Here is a 20,891-nt window from a genome sequence, read left to right as displayed (position 1 = left end):
TATAATGCCGGGAACACCACATTTAAAAAATGATAATGCCGGGAACACCACATTTAAAATCTGACATTGCCGGGAACACCATATTTAAAATCTAATAATGCCGGGAACATTATTTTTAAAATCTTATAATGCCGGGAACACCACATTCAAAATTTTATAATGACGTGCTATGCCCTTAGGACCGAAGGATAGTGGTAGTTCTGACGTGCTATATTCCACGTGTCTCTCGTTTTGGTCCTCATGTCCCCAAACAAACCCGTGTACCAATTAGTTGATAATGACTTCCATTGTAACCCCTTTGCTCCACCAGCCTTTTAGAAGAGAAACAGTTTAGACCTCCCAAGGTGTGAATTTACGTTTTATCTGTCTACTTCCAGTCATTGCTGGTCTCAACACTATCTTAAGAAGATGGACCGCAAAAAGAGCATTTCTATAGAAAAAGACAATACAGCTTGTGTGCTGTGCGGAAAACTGGACCTCCTGCCACCACTTCCCGCTAAAACCCTGAAGGTTTACGTCTGTTGCAACAAGTCGGGTGAGTAGTGTCACAGGAAATGCCGAAATACTCGTTAAGACTTCAAACACTCTCAAACGTGTTAAGAAAGTAGGGTTCAGTCTTGTCAGACAAAGTAATCGTATTTTAAAATGTGAAACTGGATGGTCTAAACGGTACATCAACTTTAGTTATAGTATTATCTTAGATGTTTGCGAGTACTGATGTTTATCGGAGTTATTGTGACTCTGGACATCATGTCAAAGACAAGCTCAGTATATCATTTACTGGCACATAAAGGAAATAGCTGAAGCTAGAAATAAACACATTCGTAATCTTCAAAATATGTGGCTTCCTACGCGCCAATATTGATTAACGTTAATGTTTGATATAGATATGGAAACTATCCATACATGGTATCACTAGAACGCAGAGTAAGTTTATATGTCATCAGGACGGGATTAAAGAGCAAGTCCTGCATCAAGGATGCATTAAGGATTGAGTGAGTGACATTCTTTATAAGATATTTGACATTTATGTTATATTATTATATTAGGTTTTATCTGTCGTTGATGATGAAATGCTTTATAAATCAATTCGGAAGCATTATTAAAATCCTAGACACGTGGTTAACCATAGGATTACTTCAATCCTAGACATGTATTTAACGATAACATTATTCAAGTCCGACACACGTGTTTAACGATAGCGTTATTTAAGTCCGACACACGTGTTTAATGATAGCATTATTTAAGTCCGACACATGTGTTTAATGATAATATTATTTAAATCCTAGACACGTGTTTAATGATAACATTATTTAAATCCTAGACACGTGTTTAATGATAACATTATTTAAATCCTAGACACGTGTTTAATGATAACATTATTTAAATCCTAGACGCTTGGTTAACGATAGCATTATTTTAATCCTAGCCACGTGGTTAACGATAGCATTATTTAAGTCCTAGAAACGTGGTTAAACATAGCATTATTTAAGTCCTAGACATGTGGTTAACCATAGCATTATTTAAATCCTAGACACGTGGTTAACGATAACATTATTTAAGTCCTAGAAACGTGGTTAACCATAGCATTATTTTAAACCTAGACACGTTATTAACGATAGCATTATTTAAGTCCTAGAAACGTGGTTAACCATAGCATTATTTAAGTCCTAGACATGTGGTTAACCATAGCATTATTTAAATCCTAGACCCGTGGTTAACGATAGCATTATTTTAAACCTAGACACGTTATTAATGATAGCATTATTTTAGTCCTAGACACGGGGTTAACGATAGGATCATTTGAATCCCAGACATTTGGTTAACGATAGGATTACCTAAGTCCTAGACACGTGCTTAACGATAGCATTATTTAAGTCCTAGACACGTGGTTAACGATAGCATTATTTAAGTCCTAGAAACGTGGTTAACCATAGCATTATTTAAGTCCTAGACATGTGGTTAACCATAGCATTATTTAAATCCTAGACACGTGGTTAACCATAGCATTATTTAAGTCCTAGACACGTGGTTAACGATAGTATTATTTAAATCCTAGACATTTAGTTAACGATAGCATTATTAGCTTACCCGGCCCAAAGGCCCAAGTGAGCTTATGCCATAGCGTGGCGTCCGTTGTACGTCCGTCGTCCATCCGTCGTCCATCCGTCGTCTGTCCGTCCTGCATCCGTCAACTTTTCATTTAAACAACTTCTTCTGAAATACCGAAAGGCGTAGAGTTATCATATTTGGCTGGAAGGTTCCTTTGATGAAGCCCAACAAAGTTTGCAAAAAGAAATGATCTTGACCCATATTCAAGGTCACAGTAGTCAAATGGGATAAAACCTTTAAACGACTTGTTCCAAAATACCGGAAACCCTAGAATCATTATATATGGCTGGAAGGTTTCTTTGATGAAGCCCAACAAAGTTTGCGAAAAAAATAACCATGACCCATTTTCAAGGTCACAAAGGTCAAATGTGTTAAAACCGTTTAACGACATCTCCCCAAATACCATAAGGTCTAAAATCATTATATTAGGCTACTATGTCCCTCTTATGGTGTACTACAAAGTTTGCTAAAAGAAATGACTTTGACCAATCTTCAAGGTCACAGGGGTCAAATGTGTTAAACCTTTAAATGACATTTTCTGATTATCCAAAACGTCTATGAGGGTGATATTATTCTGAAATAGGTTCTCAATGATGCCCGGTAATATTTGAGAACAGAAATGACCTTGACCCATATTTAAGGTCACAACAGTCAAATGTGTTAAACCTTTGAACAATTTCTGGTCAACCTAAAGGCCTAGGATCATAATATTTGGCCAAAAGGTCCCCTTAATGGTGCCCACATAGTGTGTGAAAAAATAGTCATATTGCTTTAACCATCTACTGTGGAACATATGCACAGATACAGTACTGTTGGTCATAAGGATCCAGGTGAGCGATACAGGCCCTCTGGGCTTCTTGTTTAAATCCTCGACACGTGCTTAACGATAGGATTATTTAAATCCTCAACACGTGCTTAACGATAGGATTATTTAAATCCTCGACACGTGCTTAACGATAGCATTAATTAAATCCTAAACACTTGGTTAACGATAACCTTGCTTGGAGTCCTACATAAATTGATTACAGTTGATAACATTGGTTGTAATCAGAGTTAAAGTATTATACCTTTGTTGAAGTCATTGACAAATTAGTAGTCGTGAAACATAGCTTTGAATGCAGCTCTTTATAGAAGATTTGTCTTTAATAAAATATAATATAATGGTGAGTTAGCCTTGGTTGAAGTCTTAGATAAATGCTTGGTCGTGAATGATAACCGTGATTGAAGTTCTATAACATTAAATGGATTAAATGGTTAGATTTCATGACTTTTTTCCAGGCGTTTGATTTCGAGCAAGCGTTTTAATACTTAAAATGAGAATAATCACAAAATTATAGCGTTTTATGAGAAAATTTGATAAAGATTATCAGTCTCAAACTAACACTGGTCGACACTCGCCGAGGCTCATCGCGTGACCTTTCGGAACCACTTTTTAACTTGCCTCTCTGTTATAACTTTCATGCATTGCACAATGACATTGTTTAAACCCTTCGAACAATAGTGATATGAATTAATGGTTGGTCGCTGCTGTTCTATTTTATTTTTTATTTGTTTGACGTGTTTATCAAAAAGTTATGTAAACTTTTGATTATTATAATTAACAGAAAGTTCACAACTTTTAACAGATATTGAAAAGAAAATTTGACCATTTAGTCCCCTTGATTTAACCTCTAGGTAAAAAATCATTTAGTTTGTTGTGCTAACAGCCTTTTTTAGTGTACCATGCTATCACATATTCTGAAGGTTTGTATTCAATTTCTTTTGAACAGAATTTGAGTTGGAACGAACGCGTTTATGGAATGACGCCGTTCCCTACCTTCAGAAATTCTGTGTTCAGCACGGTCTTGACCTTATTTGGGCAGACGTTCAACATGGAAGGAAGACGGATCAAGTTACGGACTCGCACGGCTTCTTCAGACATCTGTCAGAAATAGAGCACAGCTATGAAACATCTATTGGTCCATTCTTTTTGGTAATTTGATATATTGTAACATTGCTGCGGGTGAAATGTAAAGAATTATTTCCTCAAATATGTTATTTTTGTGAGAACTGAATAATTGATTCACGAAACGAATTTTAAGCTTCACCGATGAAAACCATGCAAAATACTAAACGAGCCGCTTAAATGGATGGGTAATCGTGCTTACACTACATTCATTATGTGTAAGTGAATGAAATTACAATAAAATTCAACTTTCAATGGAGAGATATCATTAGTGAAATCTTCAAACTAACTCCATGCGTACTATTCAATTGGCTTTACATTTTCTGAAATGAGTTTTTAATCACACATGTCGTATACTAGAATATATACATTGAAATCCTAACCGACTTACTCAAAGACAACTTTACATAACTCCTAGTTCTGGAAACTTGTCGAAGTCCATATCTACTCTTTCCCTTTTGTCTACGTTGATGTCCCAAACAATTAATTAAAACATGTTAGACAACCAGTACAAAATAGAACAATGTTTAATTCACGGAAATTGTGGTCAAAGCAGCCTAGAACAACCATTACGTTAGTTCAGTCCTCCTGAAAATCCATTCAGAGATCAGGACATTCTTTACAGCTGCGTGCGGTTGATCGTTATACACACTTATCCAGGGGGTTTTACCAGAAATACATGTAACGACTGCTCCGCTTGTCTTCATTACTTGTTTTCTGCGAGTGTAAGGAGTTAACATGAGTAAGTACATGTGTGTATATCTTGTAGACACGGGTATTACATATTACAAAATATTGGTTCTTTTATGACGTAAATTCCCTGCTTCTCATATACAATGACATCCTTGGAAATCTTAATTACAACACCTCCCATCAACTTGTTCATTCGTGTTATATTTAACTGTTATATTTAAATTCAACTTTTTTTTTTAAAATTTCCGTTATTTATGAAGAAATCAATTAAAATATTACAATGTGTCTTGAATTAGGAAATTATTTCTCTGTTATATCAATGGACGTCTGATTATTAAAGTACAACTGCCTCAGAAGGTTCATTAGTTGACTGACACACGCTAACATTTCATTGATTAGTAAACTACAATATATAGATATAGAATAATAACATGACTAGAAATAGCGTAAGAAATGTTATAAGCGACCAACATTCCCCATGGCGTACCGGGAACGAGTCTCACTGTTTCGCACATACAACTTTTCAACCACAGATTAACGTGATAGTTAATTGTGACCTCACAATCCTCCATCTTGCCGACAGCACCACCAGTCTCGCGGGACGACTGGTGGTTGTCAATTCTGGAGATATCAATGATCCTAAAGGAGACATAACAGCAGATTACTGTTTCCATGACTACCTTCGAATTAAATGTATGGCTATGTTACCCTTTGGCAATATGATATCTGTTGATTCAGTTCTGTTGGAATTCTGCGCCCAATTGTTTCGCCTGAGGTAACTAGTGGTTTGTGAAACATCAATTAGTAATGAAACAAATCGAGAACATTCTGTATAATTCGACAGCTATAGATTTCTTCAGACAGGACATTTTTGAAGATTTTGAGTGATAATTTTCCTTTTAAAGCTCGGAATTTCTTATTGGCGACCATTTATTTTTTTACTTCCCGCTGGCTACGTCTAATAAAGCTTTAAAAAACGGACACTGTATGATTGTAGACATGACGAGGTGTTTCCATGATCAGACGTACTTGTCTGAATTATTGTAGACATGACGAGGTGTTTCCATGATCAGACGTACTTGTCTGAATTATTGTAGACATGACGAGGTGTTTCCATGATCAGACGTACTTGTCGCCTGAATTGTTGTAGACATGACGAGGTGTTTCCATGATCAGACGTACTTGTCGCCTGAATTATTGTAGACATGACGAGGTGTTTCCATGATCAGACGTACTTGTCTGAATTATTGTAGACATGACGAGGTGTTTCCATGATCAGACGTACTTGTCGCCTGAATTGTTGTAGACATGACGAGGTGTTTCCATGATCAGACGTACTTGTCTGAATTGTTGTAGACATGACGAGGTGTTTCCATGATCAGACGTACTTGTCGCCTGAATTATTGTAGACATGACGAGGTGTTTCCATGATCAGACGTACTTGTCTGAATTGTTGTAGACATGACGAGGTGTTTCCATGATCAGACGTACTTGTCTGAATTATTGTAGACATGACGAGGTGTTTCCATGATCAGACGTACTTGTCGCCTGAATTATACTATATCAGTATGGAATGTTGAAGGAATATTTATGTCCTTCCTTTACTATTGAACTATGCCCCCCCCCCATCCCGAATGATTATACAACACGATCGAACAACGATAGCTATGAATTAGGTATAATAGTGCCAAGTAATTGCCAGAACTCTGTCCTACATTCTTTCTTGAAAAGAGTTTGATTTTCTATACGGATGCCACTTTGGTTTTTACATTTGCCAAGAGTTTGATGTTCTTTACGGATGCCACTCTGGTTTTTACATTTGCCAAGAGTTTGATGTTCTATACTTATGCCACTTTGGTTTTTACATTTGCCAAGAGTTTGATTTTCTAAACAGATGCCACTTTGGTTTTTTCGTTTGCTAAGGATTTTATTTGCTTAACTGATGCCACTTTGTCTACTCCATTTTCTATACGGATGCCACTTTGGTTTTTCCATTTGCCGTTAGGATGGGGCTTGTAATTCCAGAAACGTTACAAACAAGTAGATAATTCCTTGAACATTTTAGAAATCTACATCTGCCCTTTGTTAGGATTGACTCGACAACAATGGGACCATTGTTATTAATTTTTGGTCTGTATAACACTGTAATTTGCCATGTTTTCTTCGTTGTTTCAATATACAGAAAAAACACGATCGATTATATTCTCGGTTTGTTTATTCATTTCACCACTACATCTATCGAAGAAAAAGTGGCCAGTGTAACTGTCTACTACATTTCAGCACACGTGTTTAGTCGTGTCTCGTATATTGTGGCTCGAAGTATACGTCTGTGTGGTTCCGGTTGCGGGTTGTTTTTATTTAAAGTCATTAAATGTAAACTATTCATTTTTAAATCATTCACGAAACACTCTCGCTCTTTTGCATTGAATCGTACATAGGGTAAACAAAATATTTTACTATGGGAAACTGGGTTAACCGGATGAAACCCATGTTGTCGGAAACCTGTCGCCTAGTAGGAAGACGAGTATGTTACCACTACAATCAACGACCATTCAGGGAGTCCTCATGTTCCGTTGGTTTGACCATGTTGAAGGCATTTTGAGTGAATAAGACCTGACGAATATGTAACTCTTATGATTATACGCAGCGGTCGTCTTTTTTCTGTCTTTTCCAACTGAACATATATTGTGTGTAATGAAAGAAATGTGGCGGTTTTAACAACGGTTGTAAGAGATATAAATCAAAGTATCAGTACGATAAAAGGTAATTGGGTCTTAGATATTTTTGAATTTCATTCTCTAGGGACGATCAAAATAACTGCAATAACGGTTAATACAGATGGGACAGGCAATTAGGAAAGGATATAAATAAAGGATAGATGATTCACACATATGACATCATCGATTATTGGCACCCTAGAGTTTAGTAAATACGGTCGGTGGTGTGACATGAGGTTGGAACGCACATAATTTTGAACTTTCAGATGACATTATCAAGGTCATTTATTCATTTTCGGTTGTGACACAAATGCTGATTTCTGCAAAACCTGGATTAAACTAGCCTGACTTTGATAATCGGAATGACACCATGTCATTAACTCGCCACGACTTTCCTGCAGGGACCTCATATCTTCTGCGACGAAGAAACCCCTCGGGATTTCGATAAACTCTATTTTTTCTAGACCTCAGACAGACGTAATAAGCTGTGGGAGATTGTCGGTGTTACGTGTGAGATTCATCGATCGTTGCCATTGTGTAGAAGTCGTTCTTTATAATTACCATTTTCTTTAATAAAATATTGTTTTCATACACTGATCTAACCCGAAGCATTAGAAAAACACGACAATGTTTGTAATTATTTATTCCCTTATTTCTTGATTTAGTCATATATTAATTGATAGACAAAATATTCTCATTGTAAAGTCGTAAATTCGAGACATATGAAAATACTGAGGCAGCCAAGGAACTGAAACGTTATACGTTTTTAATGTACTCAATCTTGTTCTCATTTGGGTAGATGAAACTGCTCAATTGGATGTCCAAGGTTTACATAAATGAAGAAGACACTGACTCTTTAAACACCTGGTCTTTTTCTCCTTGATTTTTCATGAGTCTTCGTGTAAATTTGGTTTTGTTTATATTTGACCTACTTTTACCAAATTTATGTTAGAATTTTACAAATTATTGGTTTGTTATAGCTTATCTTGAGGAGGTTCAGACTTCTCTTTAGTGTTGTATACGAAATAAATGCTTTTTGTGCTGTCAGGCTGAAGAAAATTCATGATTAAGCAATCTGATAACACAGTAACACAAATTGGTATTTTTGACATACATAATGAAACCCTGTAAGGTTTTGTCATTGTTTGTTACATTATTTCCTTTTGCTTGATTTACAAAAGACCAGGTACTGACTATTTTGCTATTTTTACAAATGTCTTAGAACAGCAAGTTCGTCTTTACTACCATAAGATTGATAACATTACAATAACGGAACCAATAGAGTTATAACAAGTTAGTAACAACATATAGCATTGATATAAACTGAAGTGTTTCTGTACGATTCTGCGTGCTTGTGTTGATGTTCTAGAGGTTTTCATTCAAATAACTTAATGGCTATGTGATATTTTGTTGCTTCTGTCTCTGATTGTGAACTTATGTTTATGTATTAATATGTTTATGATTGAGCACTTGTTTGAATCATTTAGTGCTTGTTCGGAAATACGTATGGAGATGCCCCCCTTCCACTTTGCCTTACGATCAAAGAATTCAACTATCTGAAAAAATATGCCATCGACGAAGGGAAAAGTGAGTTTCGCTGACTTATCTTATTGTTTCAATAGTCCTAACCTAAGTGTCCAAGTTTTTGTGTTATTAGATATTTAACGTTTTATCATTGCTAAAGTCTTCATGTCTCTGTTGCTACTACCAAAGTGTTTGTGTTAATAAGAAATCAGTGGCACATCATTCCCAATATGTGTGGCACAAGTCTGTTACCATTATGATTATTTCAAATTGTGTGTCTACAAAAGCTGGTGATTGTGTGTCTACAAAAGCTATGGATTAAGACGATAAATGAAATTCATTTTAATCTAACACCTTTCAAATTTGTTTACTCAGATGTTAGCGTGCTTGAAAAATGGTACATACTGGATGAAAACTCTGTACCTCCTCAGTACTATCTCCAGTCCTTTACTGACCCGTTCCAGAGGTAGGTGTTAAAGTATCAACAATAAACAGGGACATATGACGGGACTACTCTTTCTACTGGAAAAAAGACGGCTTTTCTTATGTTTTTTCATACAACGTATCTGTGTAAAACATATCTCTTACACATCGTATCAGTGTAGGTGATATCTATATTATTATGATATATCATTGCTAACAATGTATATTGTAATACATCGTATCAGTGTTAACAATGTAGATTGTAATATATCGTATCAATGTAAGCAATATATATTGTAATACATCGTATAATTGTAAACAATATATATTGTAATATATCGTATCAGTGTAAACAATATATATTGTTATACATCGTATCAGTGTTAACAATGTATATTTTTATACATCATATCATTGTAAACAATGTATAATGTTATACACCGTATCAGTGTAAACAATATATATTGTAATATATCGTATCAGTGTAAACAATATATATTGTAATACGTCGTATCAGTGTAAACAATGTATATTGTTATACACCGTATCAGTGTAAACAATGTATATTGTTATACATCATATCATTGTAAACAATGTATATTGTTATACATCGTATCAGTGTAAACAATGTCATTCTTCATTCTCTAAATATACTTTTTCGTCAATGTACAAGCAATATATTATACAAAACAAGGCTAGAATTTATTAATTGCTCATAATGTACACATGTATATGTTTGTTATGTGTACTAATGTGACAAAAATTAGATGAATTATAGGCGTGTTTAATACCGTGATTACTCTGACAGCAGGGATGCAAAGGAAACTGTCAACGTGGAGACGGAGAGAGACGAAGTGTACCCAATCCTGTTGGATATCCTCACCATGTCAGTCAAATGCGGCTTGTCCAAATCCTCCAAACAACAGGATATAGCAAAAGTATTGCAGAAGAATCTCTCATCAGGTGTTCTACCTGTTTTTATACACATACCTACACCTTCACACTCTGATGTCATAAAGAATCGTTACCGTTTTCTGGTGTATGATAACACCAAGATTTAAAATTTATTATCAGTTCTGTTATATTTCATTGGATGTGTTTAACGCACTACTGAGCATTAATCCTATCAAAAACACCAGATAACATTCTGTGTATTTATCATATTTCAATGTTTTTTGTCTTTTTTTATTTCTCATTGCTTGTACTTCATGTTGTAAAATAAGGACACACTAATTCTAAAGTATTTCATAACTGATAAATTCTCCGTATATGATTACATATTAAAAGTTCATCATTACAGGCCTAGACCTACAGATACAGAAAGCCATAAACTTGTCGCCAGAAGGCTGCATCTTCATCGAGCGAACGATCGAAGGTAAGATGTTCACCAACTGCTCATATCAAAGGAAGCAAGTATGATTGGAGATTGTATAAATGACATACAAATGAATATATATTTTTATAGATGAATTTAGAATTAGATACGGAAGAGATGTGATACATTGAACACTGTTTTAACTCTCCAGTTTGTTTGAATGCCGTACTAACTTATGACATCAATTACAAGTCAACAACATGAGCACAATGATACATTCATCTGCAACGTTTAAATACGAGCGAATAAGTCTCAGTAACTATAACTTAAAATGACAAATACACTTCATTTAGCCGTCAGATCTAGATTAAGAACATTCTATGTAAGAATACAATCGACTACACCTTAATTAAACAATTATTTGTTGTAGATGCTCCTGACACCGAGAACAAGGTAAATCCTGTTTTTGGTGGTAAGGAACCAAATGAGCGACGACTGCGGTACGAGGATTTGCAGAACCAGATCAACGCCGCGGTCCCGTCCGCAAACAGGTTCGAGTTTCTCATCAAGTGGCAAGAAGAGGGCATTACCCCTGGAAACTGTAAGGACCATGCAGAGTACATGGACAACTTTTCTGGTGCTGCAGCAACAAAAATTAAGGAACTAGCTGAAAGCTGCATAATCAAAAACAATCAGTGTTTAAAAACCAGCGAACGCATGTTTTACAACGAAACATTATTGCATTTACACCATTGCAGGTCTCTGAATTCAATGCTTTGCGATGCAGCGGTAGAGCATCAACTGACAAATGTACAAAAATTGCTGACTTTTGGAGCTAAAAATGAGCATTATGCTATTATGATCAAAGGACCTGTGAATTCTGGTAAATCCATGTTTATATCCAAGTTATGTCATAAAGCGAGAGAAATGTTTGGGAAAGATACAGTTCTCATTACCAGATTTGTTGGACTCACGTCTGATTCAAAGTGTTGTGAAAACATATTAAGAGCTATTTGTAGTCATATGAATCAAATTTTACAGCAGAACGTATCATTAAAATCTTACAACATGAGTAAACTCAGAAACTACTTTCATGGTCTGCTTAATAGAATTTCCAAAGGAAAACGCCATATAGTATTAGCAGTAGCTGGTATAGACAGGATGAAAGTGCCAACAACAGAGACCGACCCTCTTGCCATGCTGGACTGGGTAGCCAGTAAGCTTCCTGCAAAAGTTCACTTTTTCGTTAGTTATGATTCCTATCCCTTGACTCAAGCTACGAAGCGTCTCGAGGACAAAGCACCCGCAAACGACCACATGATCGCATTTTCGAACTGGACAGAGGATGAGATAAAATCAACTATCCAGTTCAATCTGAAGTCGAAAATGAGAGTTTTGACTAAGGAACAAGAACGCTCCTTCCGCGATTTGCTCCAAACGAATCGCATGCCCATAGTTTCTAATTTGGTACTAGAAACGGCCGTTAGAATGCCCTCCCATTATACACCCAGCGATCTGACCGCCCCGATAGCTGTGGACCAGTTGGTGGTGAGGCGTCTAACGAGACTGGAACAAACACTTGGCTGTAAGTTGGTCCGCGCTGTGTGTCGGTACATCACTCTTGCTAAGGATGGACTAAGTGAGATGGAGATTATGGATGTTCTATCTTGTAACAATGATGTGCTGCTCGCAACAACTCCCACAGAACTTCCAAAGAATCTGCGGTTCCCCTTTCACAAGTGGCTGCAAGTCAAAGAAGACCTAGGTATGCTTTTGTTCAATGTTTTTTTCGCTATTTATCTGTATTCACTGAACAGAATGAAAACTTAATTTAGCGGGGTAGGCATATTACGTAAATTACTGCAGTAACCATGTCTGCCTTTAAAGGAAATACAAATATTTAGATGGGTTAACAAGTGTATCGGGTTTCACAATCCTTCACAGATCGAAACACTGCTTATAATGCCTCTTTGTTCAAGGGTGTCTGTTATGTACCCGCCTTATGCATGGAAAGTACTTGCTCCGATGGGCACATCCGAGTATTCAAGAAATCATGCGTAAGAAGTACCTTTGTCATGTTGATGACATATGTAAGGCCCAAGTCGAGCTTGCTGATATCTTTATGGACACGTGGGTACGTGGTAAACCCATTGTGGACAAGGAGCGCGGACTGCAGATGATTGATTGTGCATCCCGCTATGTTTGTCCTCAGCCTCTCCTCTACAACGAACACCAATACAACCAGCGTAGGATTGGCATGCTTTGGATGCAACTACTTCAATCGGGTAAGCAACTCGTCCCTATTCTATGTTTCCTCTAATGACGGATAATGGGATATTCGTGCTGCCTGTATACAATCATTTCAACATAAAATCATCAATAAGATCTCCTTCTTAACTACTACTAGCACAGCCTTTCATTGATCATTTTCGTTTCATATTATGTTGTATCTTTCGGCGCAGGTAGTGTCTCATTGCTAAAGGAGAAAACGTTTTGTAATTTTGAGTACATGCTGGCTATGGCCCATTCCCAGTCTTCGGAAACTCTACTTGACAACCTTCGATTGACCACCTCCAACCTATTGGACGCTGACATCCTCATGGTTTCAAACACACTAAACATGTCTCGGCTGATTCTCATCGAAGACTATCTTCAGTTGGCGAACGAACTGATCGGACGCGTCAGACACATCACAGGTTGTGCTTATCTCTCATATATCTTATAACTTATACTTACTACTGCAATCGAAAGGCTTGATAATGACAAAATATCAGCATTGTTTCTTGTTTCAATGTATCTTTCGTCATTGTTCGCAAACATTGTGTTTATATTGGAATATCAATAATTTGACAGTTCTTTGACACGACTGAAAAAAAATTGGTTTCAAAATTTGTGTGGCCAGCCCCAACCAATATCAGTTATAGCTCTTATGATACCCTTCAATCCATTGTTTCAGATCAGCATTGCTTATCCAGGGTAATTTTATGTGGTCGGTCTCTATGATGTATAAGATCCTTACTGATGTCTTTGTATAATACTCCAATATATTTGGTCATCTGCTGTTGATCTCTTTATACTCTGCTTAGCAGAGCACCCATGTTGATACTCTTACATATTTAATTTGACAGAACATTATCAAGAGTATCTCGAGCCGTTGGTTACCCAGTGTATGCAATGGTGTGACGCTTATAGTCTACCTCTTTTGATACCATTGACTTCATGGTTATCCAGTCCTTTCGTGCCCCTCGCGACCACCATATCGGATGTCTGGGGATGCAGAGTTCTCAGTACAGTTTTTAGCAGCCAGCACGTGATATGCAGTGTAAGACAGCAGGATATAGCTTTATACCATGTGTCAACTGGGAAGATCGTCAAGGCGTTCTCAGGTAAGTTTAAACTATCAATTAAATGTGTCGTTACGGGTACATCCGTTATCTGTATGTGTTACCAATGGTTATAGTAAAAAGTTTATGAAATGTTCAAGTTATTTTAATTGCCTATTTGACATTTTTCCAGGGCACAAGGGTACAGTGAAGTGCGTTCATGTGTGTCGAGGAGGCAGGGACTTTGTCAGCGGTGACGATGAGGGTACTGTAAGGGTGTGGGATACTAACACCAGCCAGTGTACAGCCGTAATCAGGTAATCCCTGATGTCGCTCACCCCTACTCCTATTGTTAACCCTCTACTCCCACTCCCTCAATTATTCATTTCGGGAAGTTACCGACAAGTGTATCTTGTTGTCTTGTTATATTTTCATTTTTACCGTTTTGCCAGTGGCCGTTGCGTTGTGATCTTATAATTGATCACATAGATAATTATGTCTTCTTCGTTATTGTCTATCAATACTCGTCATCAGTGATAGCAATTATGTATTATGTTCAAGAATTCACATGTAACTTCTAACGTCTGATTTGTAATACAAATCGTCTCTCTAAATCAATATCAACATTTTGTCCTTGTAACTAAGCAACATAGTACATAAAACCTGTCTGTTTTTTTACGATTTTTTTCAGAGAGCATGATGCGGACGTGAATACATTAATCGTTGCTAGCAAGTACGATTACATAATCAGTGGTTCTGACGATACCACCGTCGTCATCTGTAGTTACCAGGGAAAGAAGATTTGTGTCTTACAGGCGCATGTAAAAGGCGTGACAAGTGTTCGGCTAAACAGTTCTAATAGCATTCTCGCGTCAGGTAGGAAATAAAGTGTATTGTAAGATTAAGCTACATGTGATCAAAGTTGTGTGTACTACTCCTACGTTAAGCATGTCTTCCTGATATCACACGCTATCCTATTGTCAGGCAGTGTTCCCTTGATATCACACGTCTTTCTACGGTCAAACTGGGTTCCCCTGATATCACATGCCCTCCTATTATCAGACTGTGTTCCTCCGATATCACACCTCCTATTATCAGTCTATGTTCCCCTGATATCACACCTCCTATTATCAGACTGTGTTCCCCTGATGTCACACATCCTATTATCAGACTATGTTCCCCTGATAGCACACGTCCTCCTATTATCAGACTGTGTTTCCCCGATAACACACGTTCTCCTATTATCAGACTTTGTTCCCCTGATAACACACGTCCTCCTATTATCAGTCTGTGTTCCCCTGATATCACACCTCCTATTATCGGACTGTGTTCCCCTGATGTCACACCTCCTATTATCAGACTGTGTTCCCCTGATAACACACGTCCTCCTATTATCGGTCTGTGTTCCCCTGATATCACACGTCCTCCTATTATCAGACTGTGTTCCCCTGATATCACACGTCCTCCTATTATCAGACTGTGTTCCCCTGATAACACACGTCCTCCTGTTATCAGACTGTGTTCCCCTGATAACACACGTCCTCTTATTATCAGACTGTGTTCCCCTGATAACACACGTCCTATTATCAGACTGTGTTCCCCTGATAACACACGTTCTCCTATTATCAGACTTTGTTTCCCTGATAACACACGTCCTGCTATTATCAGACTGTGCTCCCCTGATAACACACGTCCTCCTATTATCAGACTGTGTTACCCTGATAACACACGTTCTCCTTTTATCAGACTTTGTTCCCCTGATAACACACGTCCTCCTATTATCAGTCTGTGTTCCCCTGATATCACACCTCCTATTATCAGACTGTGTTCCCCTGATGTCACACCTCCTATTATCAGACTGTGTTCCCCTGATAACACACGTTCTCCTTTTATCAGACTTTGTTCCCCTGATATCACACGTCCTCCTATTATCAGACTTTGTTCCCCTGATATCACACGTCCTGCTATTATCAGACTTTGTTCCCCTGATAACACACGTCCTCCTATTATCAGACTGTGTTCCCCTGATAACACACGTCCTCCTATTATCGGACTGTGTTCCCCTGATAACACACGTCCTCCTATTATCAGACTGTGTTCCCCTGATAACACACGTCCTCCTATTATCAGTCTGTGTTCCCCTGATAACACACGTCCTCCTATTATCGGACTGTGTTCCCCTGATATCACACGTCCTCCTATTATCGGATTGTGTTCCCCTGATAACACACGTCCTCCTATTATCAGACTGTGTTCCCCTGATAACACACGTTCTCCTTTTATCAGACTTTGTTCCCCTGATATCACACGTCCTCCTATTATCAGACTTTGTTCCCCTGATAACACACGTCCTCCTATTATCAGACTGTGTTCCCCTGATAACACACGTCCTCCTATTATCAGTCTGTGTTCCCCTGATATCACACCTTCCATTATCAGACTGTGTTCCCTTGGTATCACATGTCCTCCTATTGTCAGACTGTATTCTCCTGTTATCTCTCGTCATCATAATGTCTGCTTTTTGTTTATCTTCATATGACATATCCTGATGCACGACTGTCACATCGTTTTTATTTTACATCATCATATTTTTACTACTGATGACACCATTGTTTGCGACAAGTCTGACATTTCAGTTGATATCAGCCTGGGTGCTATCACATCCCTTAAAGTGACAGCACACCCCCTAGAAAGTGATATCTCACCCACTCTCGTTTATTTTTATATTTTGTCACTTCCGTTTATAGATGTTGGATTTGGACATGGATATTGTTGGCCTGGAAGAATGCCTTTTTTTTACGAAAAGTAATTGAGAATCCCACTCAAATCTCCGCATGGTGCCGTTTCCGTATCGGTTTTCCTTATTAGTGATACGTATGCAGCTGTCTTCTGCAAACGTTAACAGCTAAGCATGGTGACTAGGACTAAAGATTGCTGGGAAACTCTAGAAGAACTTAGACGATTATTGTTTTTTATTTGGTTTGTTTATTTCAAATAATTAAAAAAAACACGATAAAAAGACAATCATATGACCATTTTGATATCACAGCCCTAATCAGCAATTGAGTCTTGATATAAGTCTCGAGCCTTCGACCTTCTTGCTTGTATCAGGACGTTCGGTCTGATAAGGAGTGTGATATCAAAATGGTCATATAATGATATCTAAAGAACAAATTTTGGTTTGTCTCTGTACTTTAGGTGACCTTAGACGAAGTCTCATTGTGACCTATTGCGATCGCATTTTTTTTCTGGCTTCGTACGTTCGTAAACTGTTTCACATTTTTAATTTCTTCTTAACCGATACACTGTAATTTTGATGCGCAGAGTCATATGTGGTCAAACTGACTCCAATTTTTAAAGTGCTTTACCAAAATTGTGGTCTAAGGTCCCACATTTTACCTTGGGAAGGGTGTATATTTTATAACAATACCTTTTTTTAAAATATATTTTTAAGCCGAAATTGTTTAATTTCCATTTGCAATAATTCATTAATTTCCTTTGGAAATATTTCAAACTTGTATATAATTATAAGTATATGATGACGGCTTGATAATATGCACATATCGATCCTGGCTGAATTCCAGGCGCTGATGGGCAGAGCCAGAAGGCGTCAAATTGACTCATATTTTAACAATAATCTTTACACCTTAACAAGGTAAAAGAAAATGCTTTTCAACGATGGGAGAGTCTTAAGGAAGATGCTTTATGAAAATTGTAAATTTCTTGACCTTAGTGTCTCACAGTTCTCCCTTGGGAAGAGAAGTTTACTCTAGTTCATATAGAAAAAAATGAGCATAAATGGAAATTATCAAATTTGGTTAGAGATGGCAAAATGTGATGTATGCATATATTGGCCCGGGTTGACTCCCGGGGGCTTAAATCATATCTCTAAAGTCTTTACTACCATCAATATTGCAATGATGACACGGTAAAGCTACATATATTCGATATTGCTTACCTCATGTGACCGTCAAGGCCTCTTGATACCTTATCTTTCAATATTTATTCTATAATTGGGTAATTTTCGTAAGCATCACACCTGCTTTGTCTTCTCTGGCACATTGTACTGATATTTTACTCGTCTGTTGATATGTTTTATTGTTGTTTTACACTGATTACTGTAAGCTTTTGTATCAACACACTGTGTATCCTGTATTTCTTATCGCTTTGACATCTTTCATACAGATTTCCACGACAAAACTGTCTACGTGTCAAAGCTCTTTTCCCGATCTAGATTGTGTTTGTATGGCATTACATGTAAATAGATTACATTAAAGTCACATATTTTTGAAGATGTGTCATTTTGTTTGCTAAAAATGTATAAATACATATATATATGTTTTAGTCGAAGTGTGTTGTTATGTTTTCGTTGCAATGTTTTTCATTGTGTTTACGTTCAATGCTTATTCAATCGATTTCTCAAATATGTCGTCTTTTCAGTAGGCGTCGTGAAAGTCTGATGTCAAGTCAACATGCTTGTTTCATTAAATTTATTAACAGCTTCTAGGGATCAATCCATTGTCTTGTGGAGTCTGGAAGATCTAGTAAAGCTCGGAAGCATAACGGATGGTATAAACTCACCTATTTCATGCATGGAACTTACCTGTGACAACACCTTCCTGATAGTAGGTAAGTATATTCTCACTTGTAACCTGTGTGTAACTTACCTGTGACAACACCTTCATGATAGTTTTTAAGTATAAAGCCTCCTGTAACTTTTGTGGAATTCACTCGTGACAACATCTGCCTGAATGTAGGTAATTAAATACTCACTTAAAACCTGTGTGTAACTTTTTGTGACAACACCTCCCTGAGTATAGGTAAGTAGATACTCACTTGTAACCTGTGTAGAACTTATCTGTAATAACATATTTATGACAGTAGTTAAGTATGAAGCCTTCTTCTGTAACTTGTGTGGAACTTACTCGTGACAACATCTTCTCATCATTAAGTAAGGGTAGTTGTAGTTCCACCAGAGTACTGTGTAGTTCTTTAATTTCGCGCGGTTAATATTTCATGGTTGTGGGCAACTTCACAAGTAGATACGGTGTGATTCTGTCTTCACTTTGGTTTCCAAGTATTTTCTTATGTATTTCTGATAGTGATTCTCTGTAATACGTAGACGTGTTGTAAGGTTGTATTTGACTCAATGCACCATTCTCGTTGTGTCCACTTATCTCCACCTTGTCGAGAAGAAATTAAAAAGTCATCGGATCCAAAGTTCACGAGTAAATTATGAAATCAGAACTGGTTAATCTTGTGTAAATCTATATGTTGACATATTGGTATTTCCTTTTTTATGACAGTCGACGAAAATCAAGCAAGACGTCATTTAAAAAGAACTCAATGTCCTCTTGTCAGAATGTTGATATCGTTTTCCTTTTACCTTAGAAAACGCCGTATTTTCATTTTTGAAACAAAGGTGGTCAGAATCGAACAATTTTTATGTATAAGTCAATGTTGGTATTTTTATACTCTCCAGTTTATCTGTCAGGTGTAGAATTCGTTTTTGTTATGTGAAGAAACCAGATATTGGAGTCTGATCTATAACCAAGGGCTATGGATACTGCGATGATTGGATTTTACGGTTATCGCAGTAATGAATTGTTTTTCGTTACTTGTAACAGAACACCCAGCTCGAAAAACATAAATGTTTACGGACTTAATACTGGCATTTCTCTGTTAAAACACATAATATAAGTTTTGTGAGATCAGACGGTATTTACTTATTGTAGTGTATATATATCAATATCTAAAGAGAAATTTAGACAACAATGGAAACAAAATTATTCGTCGAATTGTTTAGGCTATGTGCCCTTTTTCAGAATCATACACAACACGACACAATGACTACAAAACGTAATATCATTAATCTTAACCGCATGTGTGTTGGACGGATACACACACACACACACACACACACACACGCATATATATATATATATATATTTATATATATATTCGGGGTAACATAGAATATAGATCGATAAATTAATTACTTAGCCATTTTATGCAAACCTGACTATGCTGTTAGATACATTAATGGCATACCAACGCTATCAATTCATCTTGTTAGATCTAATGATACACCATTAGTCTGTACCGCGTCTTTGTCATCTAGCTTCTCTGCTGCATCTGAGTAGAAAATCAATGCTTAACCTTTTGATCATTGTTTTAATAGCAGTTTCCGGATAATTACAAAGAGAAGACATTGAGAGATACGCCATCAGAGAATAAAATTAATGTGTATATTTCTGTGATTACGATTTGAAGCAACTTGTAAGGGTACAGATCCACATGAAGCACTTGTACATAGGGCTGTACATTTTCTGATACATTGGTTTCAGGGTATGGATCAGAAGGCGTAAATGATGAAGAATGAAGTACGGTTTCATATGCCGCATACTGTATATACAATTGTTTATACCTCCTTCATAGTAACGATCCTCTTCTAGAATATTAATAATATCTGATCTATACACATGTACGTTGTTTTGTATTTATTCATTATTGAAAATTATGTTTTAATAATGAAATTGATTGAATTTTAGGGCATGTAACCTTCCCATGAGATTTGTAAATTCAATTTTGACCAAACCAGTACAGTTACCACCGCTTACTGGAAAGCTGTCCCTTCCTCAGGTTTCTGCGAAAAGAGATCGCTGCACAACGTAGACCGCCTGGACCCGAAGAACTCATTTTTCAAATTAACCATACCGGCTATATTAGTAAAGAATTAATCAATAACTTAAATGATAACGTCTATCGGTTTTCTTCTATATTATTATGTTGTCACTCTGACCACTTTATTTCTCCAATCCAAACTGAAAAAAATAATT

General features: G+C 36.9%; 1 protein-coding gene across 1 annotated transcript in view; it reads left to right on the top strand.

The window, feature by feature from the left end:
* Nucleotides 1–408: 408 nt before the first annotated feature.
* Nucleotides 409–20,891, top strand: part of LOC132545964 (protein qui-1-like) — a 29,788-nt gene continuing 9,305 nt past the window's right edge. Inside the window, exons 1-13 of the mRNA XM_060209646.1 lie at nt 409–535; nt 3,882–4,084; nt 8,955–9,054; nt 9,367–9,457; nt 10,223–10,377; nt 10,715–10,789; nt 11,160–12,494; nt 12,709–13,014; nt 13,192–13,425; nt 13,858–14,115; nt 14,246–14,369; nt 14,744–14,928; nt 18,553–18,681. Coding sequence (XP_060065629.1) covers nt 409–535; nt 3,882–4,084; nt 8,955–9,054; nt 9,367–9,457; nt 10,223–10,377; nt 10,715–10,789; nt 11,160–12,494; nt 12,709–13,014; nt 13,192–13,425; nt 13,858–14,115; nt 14,246–14,369; nt 14,744–14,928; nt 18,553–18,681 — 3,322 coding nt within the window. The remainder of the gene's footprint in view (nt 536–3,881; nt 4,085–8,954; nt 9,055–9,366; nt 9,458–10,222; nt 10,378–10,714; nt 10,790–11,159; nt 12,495–12,708; nt 13,015–13,191; nt 13,426–13,857; nt 14,116–14,245; nt 14,370–14,743; nt 14,929–18,552; nt 18,682–20,891) is intronic.

This window comes from Ylistrum balloti, unplaced genomic scaffold (genome assembly GCF_031769215.1).
Source record: "Ylistrum balloti isolate Yb309-2 unplaced genomic scaffold, AGI_CSIRO_Ybal_v1 Utg369870, whole genome shotgun sequence".
Lineage (NCBI taxonomy): Eukaryota > Metazoa > Mollusca > Bivalvia > Pectinida > Pectinidae > Ylistrum > Ylistrum balloti.
This window is presented reverse-complemented; position numbering and strand designations above follow the sequence as displayed.